This window comes from Myotis yumanensis, unplaced genomic scaffold (assembly GCF_028538775.1).
Source record: "Myotis yumanensis isolate MYYU_CA2020_CCGP unplaced genomic scaffold, mMyoYum1.0.hap1 SCAF_12, whole genome shotgun sequence".
NCBI classification, from domain to species: Eukaryota; Metazoa; Chordata; class Mammalia; order Chiroptera; family Vespertilionidae; genus Myotis; species Myotis yumanensis.
The window spans coordinates 889,120-906,024 of record NW_027223763.1 but is presented as its reverse complement, the minus strand read 5'-3'; the positions used below and the strand labels follow the sequence as shown (position 1 = coordinate 906,024).

The 16,905-nt window shown below is 66.8% G+C and overlaps 2 protein-coding genes across 2 annotated transcripts; one reads left to right on the top strand and one right to left on the bottom strand.

Annotated features, from left to right (window-relative positions):
• Positions 1 to 3,381: 3,381 nt before the first annotated feature.
• Positions 3,382 to 8,287, top strand: ENTPD8 (ectonucleoside triphosphate diphosphohydrolase 8). Its single transcript, XM_070430274.1, has 11 exons — positions 3,382 to 3,469; positions 4,398 to 4,477; positions 4,829 to 4,973; positions 5,259 to 5,376; positions 5,932 to 6,082; positions 6,207 to 6,366; positions 6,450 to 6,680; positions 6,768 to 7,031; positions 7,193 to 7,303; positions 7,481 to 7,615; positions 7,705 to 8,287. Exons 3-11 carry the CDS (start codon positions 4,848 to 4,850, stop codon positions 7,894 to 7,896), a joined length of 1,488 nt encoding a protein of 495 aa, XP_070286375.1. The 5' UTR covers positions 3,382 to 3,469; positions 4,398 to 4,477; positions 4,829 to 4,847; the 3' UTR covers positions 7,897 to 8,287.
• Positions 7,729 to 16,776, bottom strand: NOXA1 (NADPH oxidase activator 1). The gene is given in 15 exon segments (XM_070430275.1): positions 7,729 to 8,458; positions 8,550 to 8,664; positions 8,774 to 8,885; positions 9,071 to 9,225; positions 9,403 to 9,461; positions 9,625 to 9,664; positions 10,392 to 10,524; positions 10,962 to 11,005; positions 11,267 to 11,329; positions 11,947 to 12,003; positions 12,005 to 12,055; positions 12,280 to 12,414; positions 13,234 to 13,342; positions 13,995 to 14,077; positions 16,320 to 16,776. Coding segments are annotated over 15 exon segments (1,419 nt in total). The 5' UTR covers positions 16,497 to 16,776; the 3' UTR covers positions 7,729 to 8,372.
• Positions 16,777 to 16,905: the final 129 nt, after the last annotated feature.

The window sequence follows — 16,905 nt, the reverse complement described above, 5'->3', positions numbered from 1 at the left end:
GTCACCCTGCTGGGCGGGGGCGTAGAAGCTTTGGCGCCAACTTGAATGGGTACACTTTTAGGGGTTTAGATTGAACCCCACATGCTTGTCTACACGCTCGCACTTACTGTATCACGAACCACAAGGTCATGTGACTCGGGAGGCCTCCGCACCCTCTCAGTTCCTGGGGCCTGAGAGACTCGCCCGGCCCTCAGGCCTGGCATCTGGGCGACGCTACCAGCACTTCTGTTTGTAGGTAAAACTCTGCGGCCTGAGCAGACTGGCCCACCTACCCGCACACCGGTGCTGAGGGCCCTCAGTCCTGCCCCAGGGCAGCCGGAGGCCTCTGCTGGGGACCCTGCAGTCCAGGGTGGGGGTCACTTCCCCAAGTGTGTCCCCCCCAGCCCTGAGGGTCGGCCGAGGCGGGTAAGGGCTGCAGGGCCTGCCCCGCCCTCAGGAGGCTCCCGGGTGACCACCTGGTTCACCAGGTCCCACTCCCCACACCCATAACCACCCAGGAGCGGCCTCGTGGAGGGAAAGGTGGCAAACCCGGGAGGTGCCCGAGGACACAGTACAAACAGGGAAGCATTCTGGGAAAAGCACAAAACCAGCGAAGTGATGGCCGACGCAGAGGCAGCCTGAGGCGCCAGCACAGGGGCCAGAGCCACCTCCCGTGACTGGGCGGCTGCCCACGGCCCCGCTGAGACACAAACTCGGCCGAGGTGGTTGGGGAGGAAGTGTTCACGGCACGTGAGAGAGGGTCGGGTCCTAACAGGGAGAACGTTTCTATGTTTGGGTAAAAGACAGAGGCCAACAGGAAAAAACAGAGATCTCCTAGAGCAGCGGTTCTCAACCTGTGGGTCGCGACCCCTTGGGCGGTCGAACGACCCTTTCACAGGGGTCGCCTAAGACCATCCTGCATCTCAGATATTTACATGACGATTCATCACAGCAGCAACATGACAGTGATGAAGTAGCCACGAAAATAATTGTATGGTTGGGTCCCAACATGAGGAACTGTATTTAAAGGGCCAGAAGGTTGAGAGCCGCTGTCTTAGAGGAAAGCAGTCGCCAGCCCCGCTCGGAACTGAGGAGGAGAGCAGGAGGACTGAGGTGTGACTGCTTGGCTGTTGGTCTGGGAAAACCTTCAGGGCTGTCGGTGCCTGTGCTGGTGGACGTGGGGGAGGCCACGGGAGCGGCTGTCGTCTTGTGGGAACTAATCTGGCAGCAACTGTTAAGTGTAATGAATCCTGAGGAAATAGGAAAGCCGGACGGACTAATTACTAGCAAAGAGGTTGAATCAGTAATTAAAAACCTCCCAAAAAACAAGAGTCCAGGACCAGATGGCTTCACTGCTGAATTCTACCAAACATTCAAAGAAAAATTAATACCAATCCTTCTCAAACTATTCTAAAAAAAATACCAAAACCTTACCCTGGTACCAAAACCAGACAAGGATGCCACACACACACACACCACATAAAGACCAATATCCCTGGTGACTATAGATGCCAAAATCCTCAGCAAAATATCAGCGAATTCAACAATACATTAAAAGGATACTATGTCACAGTCATGTGGGATTTATTCCAGAGATGCAAAGATGAGTCAACATCTACAAATCAGAACAAGCCACCCCAAAATGCGTATGAAACCACGAACGACCCCAAATAGCCAAAGCAAGCTTAAGAAAGAAGAAGAAGGCTGGAGGCGTTTCACCCCCTGATTTCAAACTATATTACAGAGCTACAGTCATCAAAACAGCATGGCATTGACAGGAAAACATATCGCTGGAACAGAGTAGGGGACCCAGAAAGAATCCCATGGGTTTCTACACGGTCAATTAATTTACGACAAAGGAGCCAAAATTATGCAATGAGGGAAGGACAATCTCTTCAATAAACCATGTTGGGAAAACTGGGCAGCCACACGCAAACGAATGAAACTGGACCCCTAGCTTACACCACACATAAGAGTTAACATAAGGGATTAAAGACTTAAGCAGAAAGCCCCTAGAACAGTGGTTCTCAACCTTCTGGCCCTTTAAATACAGCTCCTCATGTGGTGACCCAACCATAAAATTATTTTCGTTGCTACTTCATCACTGTCATGTTGCTACTGTTATGAATCGTCATGTAAATATCTGAGATGCAGGATGGTCTTAGGCGACCCCTGTGAAAGGGTCGTTCGACCGCCCAAGGGGTCGCGACCCACAGGTTGAGAACCACTGCCCTAGAAGAAAATACAGGCGGTAATCTCCTTGACATCGGACTTGGCAATGATTCCTTCAAACCTGACACCGAAAGCAAAAGTAACAAAAGCAGCAACAGACAAGTTCACCAAACGGAAAGCTTCTGCCCAGAAAGGAAGCCGCCAGCAGAACGAAGGGCAGCTTACAGGATGGGAGAGGGGAACTGCGAGCCGTGTGCCTGATACGGGGCCAGCATGCAACAAGAGTAAAGAAGTCACACAACAGCTGAAAACAATTAAAAATCCAACTAAAAAATGGGCAGAAGAGCTTGTCAAAACTTACGACAGAGCCGGGCCGGTGTGGCTCAGTGGTTGGGTGCGGACCCAAGAACCAAGAGGTCGCGGGGAGGGAGCCGAGAACTGGCTCTCTCCTGCTGGGGACGGGGGAGGGGGCAGTTAAGAGAGGCCTGGCTTCAGGACCCTGCGGTCTGTGTCCTCAGTGGGTCAGGGGAGACCTGTGCCCGAAAGTCCCTCACCTCTCTCTCCAGGGCCCGAACGCCTTGGACCTTGGACGGGGAGGACGGGAGGTGGGCGCAGAGGAGGGACCGGCGCCTGTGCTGAGCGGGAGAAGCCAGGCTCCGTCCATCCCTGGGACCTCGCCCCCAAGACAAGCTGTGGAGGAGGAGCTGCTCGGGGAGGGGTGGCCAGGGCCCCCGGGAGGGAGGCCGGGGCCCTCCAGCTGTGCAACCAGCAGGCTCTGAGGCTGCAGCCCCCGCCCCCTGACTGGGGCTGGGCCGCCTCGGCCTTTGCTCCCGCTGAGCCCTGGCTCCCCTTCTGGTCACCTGACTCACCTGACTCTGACCTGCCCTCAACCCAGCCCTGGGCTTCTGCCAACTGGGGGAGGGTGGGGTCGGAGGGTAATGTCCCCCTCCCAGGAGGGGCGGGCCCACCTGCTTGGGTTCCGGAGCAGGGAGGGCAGAGGGGGGACCCCCTGTGCAGCAAGTGGAGGGGACAACCTGGGCGCAGGCGGCCGGGGAGAGCCTCGGTGGGGGGCGGGGGGGTGACTGGCAGGGGCCTGGACTCAGCCTCAGGAGCCTCGGCCGCTGGTCTGCAAGCTCAGGGGGTGGGGGTGGGGCTGGCGCAGGGCTCCTGCTTCCAGGCTGGTCACCTGCCTGCAGATGCAGGTGGGGAGGCTGGTGACTAACAGGGTGGGGAGGGGACAGGCAGGGCTGCAGCTGCAGGTGCCCGAGGGACGGCCGTCCAGCTTCCTCCTGCTGCCGCCGGGGGTCCACCAGCCCAGGTGAGGGGCCCACCAGCCCCGGGGGTGCTGACCAGTCTGGAGGGACTGTCTTGGCCTGAGGGGGGCTATCCTGGCCTGAGGGGGGCTGTCCTGGTCTGAGGGGGGCTTACCAGTCCTAGGAGGGTGCTCACCAGTCCTGGGGGCTCCCCTGACTCTGGGGAGTCGGCCCATTCTCTCTGCCCGCCCACTGGGGGCTCAGAGGCTGTATTCCCTGGAGATGGGGTGTGACATGGGGTCCTGGGTCCCTGGCTCTGATCTGTCACCTGCTTGTCTCTGACCATGGCCAGGCCTGGCCTCGCTGCAGCCCAAGCAGCACCTGCCTCCTCTGGGCCTCCGTCTTCCCTCCTTAAAGTGGCATCAGAGCCACACAGCAGACAGCCCCCCAGCTGTCAGCACCCCTTTAGGGCTGGTCAGGACTGTGGCAGGAGCAGGACAGAGGCAGCCTGCCTCCCTGCTCCCTCCTCCCTGCTCCCTCCTCCCTGCTCCCTGCTCCCTGCTCCCTCCTCCCTCCTCCCTGTTCCCTCCTCCCTGCTCCTTCCTCCCTCCTCCCTCCTCCCTCCTCCCTGCTCCCTCCTCCCTCCTCCCTCCTCCCTCCTCCCTGCTCCCTGCTCCCTGCTGGCACTCAGCCTGAACAGAGCACACCACACTAGCCGCGCTTGCCTTCCTGGGGGAATAGATGATACAACACAAAATCACGGGGACCCCAAGTGCTGCCGACTGAGATCAGGTTTCCCCGGGCCGCGGTGCCAGCTGGCTCGAGGCTCTGGGTGACCCTGGTCAGCAGCAGCCGAGGCCCTGCCCTCCGGGTCAGCCAGGCCGCTGCGGGGTGTGGTGCCGTCAGGGGCCGGAATAAAACCTTTCAGCTCAGACTGCAGAAGCTGAGGCTGGGTTTCCCACACAAACCCGGTCTCTGCTAACTGCCCCTCAGGTCCTGTAGTGGAGACAGGCTTCCCGGGACCCAGCGACCTCATTCGGCCATCGGGCTGCAGGTCACCTGTGCCCTTCTGGGTAGGCCTGACCTCAGGGCCCAGAGCGGAACCCCGCCTGGGAGAGGCCTGGGGGGGGGCCCTGAGAGGAGGCAGGAGGTTGGGAGGTGGGGTCCTGGGAGGGGTTCACAGGGCCAGCTGCCAGGACCACGGGGAGGGGCAGGTGGTGGCCCTGGCCTGCCACATAGCCTTACAAAGGCACCGTGGGACTCCCAGTGCAGACCCGGCCTCCGGGCCCGGCTCCCACCCCCTCCGGCGCCTGTCGCTCCCTGGGCTCCCGAGACGTGGCCTTCGGGCGCCCACTGGCCCAGCGAGGTGGGCAGAACCCCAGGAGGGCGAGTGGTGGAGTCTGCCCACTGCCGCCCACCCCCAGGTCCAGCCCCACCCCCAGCATGAAGCTGACGGGCAAGAAGCAGGTGCTCACGGCCCTGCTGGGCGCCACGGCGGCCCTGGCCGTCACCGCGCTGGTGCTCACCCTGGTTGAGTCCATCAGCGTCCTCCTGCCCACGGACACCAAGGTGCGCCCGCAGGGCAGGGGCGGGGCCGAGGGGTGCGCCCGCTGGGCATGGGGCGGGGCCGAGGGGTGCACCTGCTGGGCAGGGGGCGGGGGCCGAGGGGGGTGGCCTGCTGGGCAGGGGGCGGGGCCGAGGGGTGCACCTGCTGGGCAGGGGGCGGGGCCGATGGGTGTGCCCACAGAGCAGGGGGCGGGGCCGAGGGGTGGCCTGCTGGGCAGGGGGCGGGGCCTGGGGTGTGTGTGTGGAGGGGGGTCCCCCCACACCCTCCTGACCCTGTGTCACTCCCAGTTTGGGATCGTGTTCGATGCGGGGTCCTCCCACACGTCCCTCTTCGTGTACCGGTGGCCGGCGGACAAGGAGAACGACACGGGTGTGGTCAGCCAAGCCCTGGCCTGCCAGGTGAAAGGTCAGGGCTGCTCGGTCAGAGGGGGGCGGTGTTGGGAGCTGCCCCCCTCCCCCGAGGCTGGACTTCCCAGCCGGTGGAGGGCTGGGAGCTGGCCTAGGCTGGTCTCCGTCCCTCAGCAGGTCGGCAAATCACCCTCAAGGAAAGGGGCTCTGAGAGTTGGGGGAGGGCCCCAGGAGGCCCCGCTGGTCTGTGGGTGCTGGGCCGGAGCCTGCAATTGCCTCCCGGGGTCTGGACAGGTCCCGCCTGAGCCCTTCCTGCCTCTCCAGCCTCGGGGGCCCCAGCCCCCCAGCCTCTGCCCCGGCCCCTGTGTGGCTTCCTCCGGGTCTGCAGGCCCCTCCCTTCCTGCAGAAGGACCCGGCCACTGGAGGTGGGGCCCCCAGGTGACCTCACCTAATTAATCTGCAAAGACCCCTTTCCCCAACGAGGCCGCATGGAAGGTCCTGGCAGGGGGGAGGATGTGGACACGCCTTTTGGGGACCACTGTCCAGCCCCACAGGCCCTTTCAGCCCAGCCAGCCTTCGGGGCCTGGAGCCTGGGCCTGGGATGCTGTTTCAGGGCCGGGGATCTCCTCCTACGCCAGTGACCCTGCGCAGGCTGGCGAGAGCCTGCGGGGCTGCCTGGAGGAGGCGCTGGCCGTGGTCCCGGAGGCGCAGCAGCCGCGGACGCCCGTGTTCCTGGGGGCCACAGCCGGCATGAGGCTGCTCAGGTGAGGAGGGCCGCGTGGAGCCTGCACTGGTCCCCGGGAGGGGCCGGAGCCGAGTTCTCAGCGCCCTGGGCTGGGGACAGGCGGCACGGCCTCCCGCCAGCTTTGCCCCGTCCGCTCCGCGCAGCCAGAGGAACAGCTCCCAGGCCGAGCGCATCTTTGCAGCGGTCGCCCAAGTCCTGGGCCGGGCTCCCCTGGCCTTCTGGGGCACCGAGCTCCTGGCCGGGCAGGATGAAGGCGCCTTGGGCTGGATCACCATTAACTACGTCCTGGGCCTGCTAGTCAAGGTGCCCGGGGGCGGCCTGGTGGGGGCGGGAGGGGGGCCAGCCCGCGTGGCCAGTCCTGGAACCTGGTGCCCGTCTGTGCTCAGTATTCCTTCTCCGGAGAGTGGATCCGGCCCCCGGAGGGGACGCTGGTGGGCGCCCTGGACATGGGTGGGGCCTCCACCCAGATCACCTTTGTGCCTGGAGGCCCCATTCAGGACGAGAGCACCCAGGCCTCCTTCCGCCTCTACGGCTTGGAGCACCGCGTCTACACCCACAGCTACCTCTGCTTCGGGCGCGACCAGATGCTGAACAGGCTGCTGGCCAGGCTGGTGCAGGTGGGCTCTAGGGGAGTTGGGGGGCCCGGGGGGGGGGGGGGCCCTGCCCCAGGCTGGTGCTCACGGCCGCCTCCTGCCCCCCTGCAGAGCAGCCCGGCCCCTCGTGTCCGTCACCCGTGCTACCACAGTGGCTATGTGGGCTCGCTGTCCCTGGCCCCCCTGTATGAGTCGCCGTGTGTCCAGGCCGTGCCGCGCCCGGACTTCCCCCCGAGCCTGCCTGTGGAGGGGACTGGGAACCCCGGGGCCTGCGTCTCGGCCATCCGGGAGCTCTTCAACTTCCCCAGCTGCCAGGGCCGAGAGGACTGCGCCTTCAACGGCGTCTACCAGCCCCCCGTGCGGGGCCAGTTCTATGTGAGTGCGGGGGTCCCAGCCCCGGGGCCTGGTGCCAGGTGGGCCCGGCTGAGCCCTGGGCAGGCGGACAGGCGGGCTCCTGGGGACTGGGTGTGGGGTCGGGGGCACCTGGCCTGCCTGGCGACGCCCCATTGCAGACACCCCCATCTCCCCCCCACCAGGCCTTCTCTAACTTCTACCACACCTTCCACTTCCTGAACCTCACGGCCGGGCAGCCGCTGGCCACGGTCAACGCCACCGTCTGGGAGTTCTGCCAGAAGCCCTGGAAGCTGGTGGGTGGGCCCCGGCAGCTTCGCTGAGCAGGGACTCGGGGACCCACCCGGACGGGACAGGGTGGCCAGTGGGTTTGGGGGAGCCATGGAAGGGAGGACACCCCGTGGCCTCAGGTGGAACCAGCCCCTCGGGCCCGGGAGGTGTGGCCTCACCAGGCTCCTCACCGTCCGGCCCAGGTGGAGGCGGCCTGGCCCGAGCAGCAGCCGTGGCTGCGGGACCACTGCGCCTCCGGCCTCTACATCCTCACGCTCCTGCTCGAGGGCTATGGGTTCAGCGAGGAGACCTGGCCCAGCATCGCGTTCCGCAAGCAGGTGGCTGCCCCCCAGGCCCCGGGAGGGCGGCTGGAAGGGTGGGGGCCGCACGGCCCTGACCGCAGCCCTGACCGCCCGTGTGCCCGCAGGCCGGGGGCGCCGACATCGGCTGGACGCTGGGCTACATGCTGAACCTGACCAACATGATCCCCGCCGAGGCGCCCGCCCAATGGCGGGCAGAGAGCCAGGCCGTCTGGGTGGCCAGCGTTGTCTTCGCAGCACTGACCCTGGCGGCCATTCTCACGGTGGCCGCGGCCCAGCTCCTCTGGCCCCGGGACTGAGCACAGCCTCCTGGTGCGGGGGAGGCCCAGCGCCCACAGCCCCCGGCCGCCTGGCCGGGACCCCCAGGCGCCTCCCTGCAGCCCCCCACGGGGCTCGTCTGTGGGCTCTGACCCGAGTTACTCCGGCCAAGGAGGCCGTGCTGAGGCCCCCATCCTGGCCCCGGGACGCTGGGCTGAGTGACTGTGGCGTTAGGGGGGTGTGGACCAGTGCGGCCCGAAGGGGCCTGACTCCCTGGGAGGGGCAGGTGGGGGGCCAGGGTGCCCGGAGTCAGCAGAGCCTCAGGGGGGGCAGGGAGGCCCAGCCTGGAGCCCCGTGTTACTGGCCCGCACCCACAGAATCAGTCACACCTTGGCGGGAGCACTGCTTTTATTAAAACCCTCTTGCACGGGACTTCTCAGGGCTGGTCTTGCAGGTGGGGGGCGGGGGGGGCTGGGGGGCAGGGCAGTTAGCAGGGTGGGGGGCAGCCGCCGGCTCCTCAGCGCGGGCCCGCGGGGACCACGAAGCTCCTGGGGAAGATGCCGATGCGGCCGTCGCAGTGGCCCTCCAGCCAGGCCTGGTCCACTGCAAGGGTCCGGCGTGAGCCACGTCCACGCACGGACCCCCGGGCGCCCGCAGCCCAGAAGGGGATGGGAGGGAGGGCGCTGCTGCCTACCCTCACACAGCACGTCCACGGTGTCCCCCGGCTGCAAGCCCAGGTCCGCGGGTCCCTGGGCGGAGTAGCTGTGCTGGGCCACCACCCGGTAGAGGACAGGCCGGCCGCCCGCTGCCTGCGGCGGAGGGGACACTGCAGGGCCGTGCACACCAGAGGGTCCGGGGCCGCCCCCTCCCCGAGCCTCCCCACCAGGCCCAGCCCAGCCTAGCCCAGCCCAGGCTCACCCGGCACTGCAGCCGCAGCCCTTCGGGGCCCGAGGCCGCCTCCTGCCCGGCCCCCCGCAGGCCCTCCTCTGGGAGGGGGACCCAGCGCCCGCTGTCACCCGGCTCCTGGTAACTGCAAAGAGACCCGTCATAGCGGCCGCCATGGCCGCCCGCTGCGCAGGGAAGGCTGGGGGAGGCTGCTGGCCTCCGACATCACAGCCTCCTCCAGCTGGGCCCGGGCCCCCTCCCTGGGTCCCTCCCTGGGCTCCCTCCCTGGGTCCCAGGCGGGGAGCCGCCCAGCTGAGCCCCGCAGGCCACCTGAGCTGCCCACGCTGGGCCTGGAGAGGGAGGGCCTGGCCCAGCAGGGCCCTCAGGTGGGACAGGTCTGCTCCGCGGGGGGCCTGCAGGGCCAGGGTGAAGGCGCACTGCACCGTGACGGTCACCCAGGACTCGGGGTCCCCGGCGGCCACGCCCTGGGGTCAGACAGAAAGGCCGGGTGGGATTTGGGTGGGGGCTGAGGGCAGGGGCTGAGGTGGGAGGCTGGGCCTCTGGGACTGGGAGGCTAAGTCAGCCGGGGTCCCCGGGGCCATTCAGAGGGACAGGGCCTGGACTCGGGGCCCCCACGTCCCTGGGGAGTCCGGACCTCTTACCCCAGCACCTGTGGGGTCCTCAGAAGGTTCAGGGTCTGGCCCCCCGGGCGCCAGCAGCCCTGCAGAGGGGACAGAGCAGGCACTCAGGTGCCCCGAGAGGGGAACGTTTTGGAGGAACTGCCAGAACCACAGGGAGGCCTGAGGCCACCAGCTTCCTCCTTGCTCCCAGCTCCCCAATGCCTGCTCCCTCCACAGTGCCCCCCCTCCCACAGGACACCTTACCTAGAGGAACCTGCTTGCCAAGTTGGTCCACGTGGGGCCTCTGCAAGGGAAGCCAGGGCTCTGCTGGGCCAGGGGTGGGGGCCAGGGCAGGGGCCAGGGGTGGGGGCCAGGGGTGGGGGCCAGGATAGGGGCCTGTGGAGGGGGCCAGGGGTGGGGGCCAGGGCAGGGGCCTGGGGAGGGGGCCAGGGCAGGGGCCAGGGGTGGGGGCCAGGGGTGGGGGCCAGGATAGGGGCCTGTGGAGGGGGCCAGGGCAGGGGCCTGGGGAGGGGGCCAGGGGTGGAGGCCAGGGCAGGGGCCTGGGGAGGGGGCCAGGATAGGACCTCACGGGTGGGGGGCCAGGGGCCAGTGGGAACAGCAGTGAATGAAGTGGAGGGCCCTTGATAAACCGAATGTGAAATTGAACGGCTCTGTGCGGCAGGACCCGATCCTGGTGCTGCCCATGGGCACACTCAGGCAGCCCTGCCCGTGAAGCCACGGCCCTCCCTCCTCAGCCTCGCCCAGCACCTGGGCGCCCCGTGGCCAGGAAGGGAGGCTGGGGTGCTGGGGGCCGTGACTGAGGCACGAGACCCACAGCAGGACGTGCGGACTGCAGGCCAGGCTCTGGGGACCGCCAGGCCCTGTGCATGGGGAGCACCAGCCGCCGCCCCCGCTGGCGGGTCCCCAGCAGACACGGAGGCGGCCTGCCCAGCGGTGGCCACCAGCCCCCACGCTCAGCCCGGGGGGCCCTTCAGTGCTGCGCCCTGCCCACCCCGCTGGGCTCACTCAACCTGCTCATCAGAGGTGCCGGACGCACAGGGGCCGGCCCACCCGGCCGGGTCAGACCCAACCTCCAGTTCTGCGTGGGAGGGCGTCCTGGGGCCCAGGGGGGTGTCGGCTCTGCAGGCGCCTGTGTCGAGGGCCCTGTGGGGGGGCCCAGTCTCAGCGCTCGCTTCTCCCTGACGCAGCCCCCACCCCCCGGCTGTCCCCTCAGTACAGGGTGGGCCCGGGGGAGCCCCAGCGCCAAGGAGGGAGCAGTGTGGGCCCACACCCTGTGCAACCATGGGCACCACCAGCCGGACGGCCCTCCCTCCAAGGCCCGGGGGGGGGGGGGCGCGCTGACCTCACCCACAGCCCACCCTGTGCCCCTTTCCGGCGCCTCACTCTGACCCTCCACGCAGCCTGGAGCCCCTTGAGGCCCGACAGGTGGTCCCACGGGGGCAGGCCGGGCTCAGGCAGAGGGAACCTGGGCCTTTGACACATGGGACACGGGAAGGGCTGCGGGAGGCTGGCTGCCCAGCCCTGGGGCTCCTTCTGCCCCGACAGGAGAGGAAGCTCGCAGAGGAGACACCCCTTCCTACCTTGGGCCAGCCTGGGGCCTGGCTCCACCATCCTCACCCCGAACCTGTGGGCACAGGGTGGCAGCCGGCTCAGCACAGACCCCGGGGGAGCGCCAGGGCAGGCAGCTGGCAGAGCTCCCCCAGCAGGACTGGGATGCACAGACTGTCACATAGGAGGGGACGGCCACCCCCAACTTCCCATTAGAGGAAAGTTGGGGAGCCCGGGGAGGGCTCAGAGCAGGTGGCATCTCCCTTCCTCGGCAGGAGAGAGCTGTCACCCTCTGACCCCAAACCCCGAGGCGGTGGCTGGGGAGGTGCCCACCCACCTGGGGCCGCTGAGGCCAGACGCCCTGGTTTCGGGCCTGGAGTGCAGGAGAGGCCACCACCACCTGGGGAGGAACGGCAGGGGGCGCCAGGTCAGGGGCGCCAGCCGCACCCCAGGGCCTGTGATGTCCACTCCCAGCCCTGGCTGCCTGCCCACACCCCAAGTCTCCACCTGCGGGGCGGGGCTGCCCTGGCCCTCGGCCTCCAGGCCACGCGGGGCTGGCCTGTGCCGGTCACTAAGCTATTTCTAGTACAACTTTTAAAGCATCCGTGCTTCTTGGGAAGTTTACTGTGAAGATGGAATCTAATTTGACCACTTCCCCGGTGCACCTGTCCGTGGGACCAGCTGCTCCGTGTCCTGTGAGGCGGTGCTGCCGCCCGGCCCACCCCGACCCGGCGGGCACCCCGTGGCCAGGCCAGCCTGCTCGGCCTCCCTGGGCCCTCGGCTCTGAGGACACGGTGAGGCGGGAGCACCTGGGTCCCAGGCACGTGAGCCATTTGGAGACACGCCCCCAGCCCTGCGCCCACTCTCCACCCACCAAGGCCTTTCCAGGGACATGCACAGACCCCGTGTGTCCCCGTGAGCACAGCCGTGTGCTCAGGACACCTTGTGAGCCGCCCCCACCCCCACCCCTCGCTGGGCCAGGAGCCCTGGGGCCCGGGCAGCAGGAAGAGCCCCTACCTTGGCCTTGCCCAGGAAGTCCACACGCTCCAGGTGCTCCAGGTGCCGCCGGGGGGGGCCGGAAGACCTCGCCCCTGGGGACCAGCCGGGGCTGCAGGGGAGCCTGTTTCTGGGGGCGTGGGCCACGCAGACCGAGTCTGAGCGGGAGGGTCTCCCCACAGCCCCTCCACACCCAGGCCGCCTCCCTCCGGCAGCGGCTTCATCTCCGATGGCTGGTCCTGAGGCTTCCGCACATGTGTGAGCCCCAAGCTGCAGCTCTGAGCCCCGGAAGCCGCTCTGGGTTGGTTCAGGAGCCCGAGAAGGGCCGGCCGGCTCTCCTCACCGACCCCTCACCTGCACTTGAGCCAGGGCGATGCGCAGATCCCCGCGGGCCTCGTCCGGCCCCGTGGCGGCGGCTGCCTCGAGGCTGCGGGCGGCCTCGGCCCAGAGCCCCAGTGCACACTGCGCAGCCGCCGCGTTGAACAGCACCTGGGGGCCAGGTGAACAGTGGGGTGCAGCCAGGACCCGCCCCGGTCCCACCCCAGGTCAGCCCTTTGCGCCCCAGCCAAGCCCTGGTCTTGCTCCAGGCCCGTCCCCAGTCCCACACAGGGTCCCCCCTGGTCCAGCGGCCACACTCGCGGCCACAGCGCCAGGGCCTCCCGGTGCCTGGTTCAGTGGTGGTCGCTCCCGGACCCACCACGGTGGTCCAGGGCTCCGGCCCACCACCCCTCCCTGGGGCGTCCTCTGGCCTGTCTCACCCCCGTTCTGCGCCCGGCGGAACCCCTCATGGCCCCTTCCTCCCTGCACTGCACCCCACGGGTCTGGGGTGCTGCCTTCTCGGCCCTGTCTCCTCCACCCATGGGAAAGGGCTTTTGACGGACATGTGGGATTGGGGTAAGGCCTGCAGCAACACGACCCTCCTAGAACCGCTGCCACCCGCTGGGTCCTGCACCAGGGCCTGCTGGGAGCCACCTGCACTGCTCAGTGCCCTGGGCCGGGGACACAGGTGGGCTGTGGGCCCCCGCGACGGGCCTTTCCCACGATCCCCAGAGGCTCCAAGGCCCCATGTTGCTGGGCATGCTGGGGGTGCTAGGGGCACAGGGGGCGCTTCCTGATGCCCCTCTCCCCCGGGGCCCCAGCCTCCTTGGGGTAGAAGAGTGGCCAGCGGGGACTGGGGGCCCCCTGGCCAGAGGGAGCCTCTGTGCACATGGCCCCCCCACGTGACAGTAACAGACAGGGGGGCCCCTGGGTGGCCACCTGCCCATGGACAGCGTCCAGAGGCCTGGCCGGCCCCGCCCTCACGCTCACCTCCCAGGCCTGCAGCTTGAAGCGCAGGCCCAGCTGCGTGTAGTCGATGGCAGCATTCCCCCTCAGCTGGGCCAGGGCCTGCTGGAAGTCGGCCAGGGCCTCCTGGGACCTGCAGGAGCCGGGGCCGCGGCTTTAGGGGGCAGCCCTGCCCAGCCTGCCCCGCCCAGGCTCCAGGGACACCTGCTGGGGGCCGTGGTGGTCACTCATGTCCCAACGGGTCAATGCTCAGACGTGGCTGCATCTCGAATGTTGGGTGGTGCCCAGCTCTGAATTCTGGGCATCTCGCTCCCATGCCTGGGGCCTGTCTGCACCCCAGACCATCTCTCGAACCCCAGCTGTGCCCCGGGCATTTCCCTCCTGCTTCTCAGGCCCCCCTTCCCGGCAGAGCCCCACTGTGAGCTCCCTTCCCCCACCAACCCCCTGCCCCCAGGGAGGCTCCAGCTGAGTGTGGGGCCATCTGTGGGGCTCATCTCGGGAAGGGCCACAGTGCGACAGCCTGGTGAGCAGCGCGGACCCCAGGCACCCGTGGGTCCCGGGACAGACCCCTCCAGCCCTGCCTCAGCTTCCACAGGCCCCGCTGCAGCGAAGGAGCAAAGGGGGGTGGGGGGACGCCCTCCACGGCGCTGCGTGCACCTCACAGCGACTAGACACTGTGGCTCTGCCCTGCACCCTGCTCCGTCCAGTCCCGGGGGTGACCCTGGGAGGGGTGGAGGCAGGCGCACAGGGGCCTTCAGAGGAGGAACCCGGAGCCCCGCGCTCACCTCCCCACCTGGAGCTGGGCCACTCCGCGCTGGAAGAAGCCAACAGCCAGGCAGGCGTCCTTGGTCACTGCCTGGTCAAATGCCTGGAAGAAAAATGCCCGTGGAATGCCAAGGTCTGTAACCCACCACCCCGTGTCACAGACCCGGGCCGGGCGCATGACCGGTGACGGGCCAGGGAATTCCATCGGCCCTGGGACAGCCACCTGCGGGGACAGCCCCTGCACCAGCCAGAGCCCCCCGGAGCTCCCGCCGGGCGCACAGGACATTCAGGCCCCTGCGCGGCCACAGCCTCAACCCCAGCCCGCCCTGAGTTCCCCAGGTGCCTTTCCGGGGCTCAGCGCACAGTGAGGTCGTGCTGCACCATGTTGTTTGCCAGGAGGACAGGGGAGCGGACCGGAGGCGAGCTGATGAGTCACCTCGGGATGCAGTTATGCAAGACTTTTGTCTTGTGGAAACCCTATTTTTGGGGGCTCACAGGCAATGACACACTTATCTAGTGGAATCAGAAAGAACACACCGCTCTTCCTTAAACCACACTCGGAGTGGCGTCATCTGTTCCTGAGGAGGACGGAGGCCGAGGGTCAGGGTCCTGCTCTCGCAGCTGGAGGGAGGGGGGTGGGGGGAGCTTGTTGGCTGAACTGACCCAGGTGGGGGGTGCACAGAGGCTGTGCGGGGGCCGCGCAGGGCAATGAGGTCATTTGTTCGCTGTCCCACCCGGGAGCCGCCAGACCCAGGCTCCTGTGGAGCCCACACACAGGGTGCGGCCCCGCGCGCCCCCTCACCGGGCCGCTCCCCAAAGCAGCTACTAATGGTAGCTGTCCTGTCCTTTTACTTTAAATATATATATATATATATATATATATATATATTTGTGTTGATTTCAGAGGGGAAGGGAGAGGGAGAGAGAGAAACATCAATGAAGAGAGAATCACGGAGCGGCTGCCTCCCGCACGCCCCTCGCTGGGGATCGAGCCCACAACCTGGGCCTGTGCTCCTGGTTCATAGGTCGGCGCTCAGCCCGAGCCACCACGGCAGGGCCGCCCGGGTGTTGTTTTAAATCTCCGTATTACTAATGAGTCTCATCGACTACTACCTGAGGTTACTGACCTCAGGCTGCACTCTGGCTCCTCCTCTGAGGGAGGGAGCCTCGAACATGCAGACGCCTCCGCCACACCTGCGTCCCTCTCTAGATACATCGCAGTTTAGGCGGATGGAGGACTGGACGCCTGGCACCTGGTTTGCTGCTGAACTACCTGGTGTCCGGTGATCGGGTTCCCTTCCGTGGGCAACATTTAACGGAAAGGGTCACGGAGAGCTGTGGGTCCGTATGCAAGGCCAGGCATGACGGAGGGTCCCCTGTGCACTTTGCCCAGTCCCGCCGCTGGAGGAGTCTGGGAGGCCCTGACATGGATGTTTTTCGGCATCAGACCCTCTTCTTTCTGCCTTTTTAATAATATATATATTTTATTGATTGCAGAGAGGAAGGGAGAGGGAGAGAGAGACAGAAACATCGATGATGAGAGAGAAGCATGGGTCAGCTGCCTCCTGCACGCTCCCTACTGGGGATGGAGCCCGCAACCCAGGCCTGTGGCCTGACAGGGAATGGAACCGTGACCTCCTGGTTCTTAGGTCAATGCTCAACCAGGGAGCCAGACCACGCCGGCTGGGCATACACTCTTTTTTCATTTTCACCGACAGGAGTTTGGGTACAGCGTCGCTGGATGAGCTTTAAAGCCTTTAAAGGGCAGAGAGTTGCTCTGTGCTGCCCCCTGGGTAGAGCCAGGTGTGTGTGCCGTTGTGCACCCCTGAGTTCTTGGTTGTTTGGGGGGGCAGGTTGGGAGACAGGTGGGCACTCACATCTGGGGTTTGGGCAAAGGACCGTCTCCTACCACAGGCATCTGCTGAAACCCCAGACTTTACATCTCGGGGGACAGGTGTGTCCGTTCTCAGCCGGATCCAGCCGCCAGCTTGTTTCCGGGTATGTGAGCACCTCGCTGGGGGCACCTGAGCGGGTGTTGGCCCGCAGAGCCTGGCACTGGGTCAGCGCACAGGGGAGGCGCGGAGGGACCTGACCCTCGTGCTGGCCCTGACTCGGCTCCGGGAGAGGGTCCCCGCCCACCGGCTCCCACCCGCCTCGGGTGTTCACTGGGGCAGAACACTGACCGGATGTCTCCAGGTGACCCCCAGGAGGAAGGGCGGGGCCCTGCAGCGGGGTCTTTATCACTTGGCTGTGCACCCGGAGCGGTAAGGCCCCGTGTCGGTGTCGGGGAGCAGCCTCCCCCAGAGGTGGAGTCTCCACGACCAACCCTGGGCGCCCTGGCTCACCCGCAGCGCGGCCTCCGGGTCCCCGGCCAGCAGGTGCACGCAGCCCACGTTGAAGCACATCTTGGCGGGCGGCTCCGGGAAGCCCGAGAAGAGGCGCAGCGCGCAGCCCCAGTCCCCGCGCTCCACGGCCTCCACGCCCCGCTGCCAGTCGCGCACCTGGTCCCCGAGCGAGGGCATGGCGGCGTCCGCACCTGTCTCGCCGCCGCGGAAGTCCCTGCTTCCGGGCCGGAGCGCGGCAGGTGGCGGGTGGGGTCCAGGGAAGGGTCCGGGGAGATGACCGCGGAGCAGGGACGTCTGGGTTCGGAGATGGGCTCGGGCTGTGGGGTCCCCCCGAGGCCGGTGGGGGGGTCAGGGGAGGCGGACTGACTGCTGGGCACGTGTCCCGGGGCAGAATGTCCGTGAGAGCCAGGTGCGCCACGCCACCTGGTCTCCTAGGCGCCCCCTGGGGCAGGGCGGCCCCACCCCTTCCCGCATGACCACGCCCCCTCATGACCATGCCCCGCCCCCGCCCAGTGCCCGGCCCCACTGGAATATGGCCCCGCCCTTTCCATGGCAGCCCCGCCCCGTCGGCCAAAAGCCCCGCCCC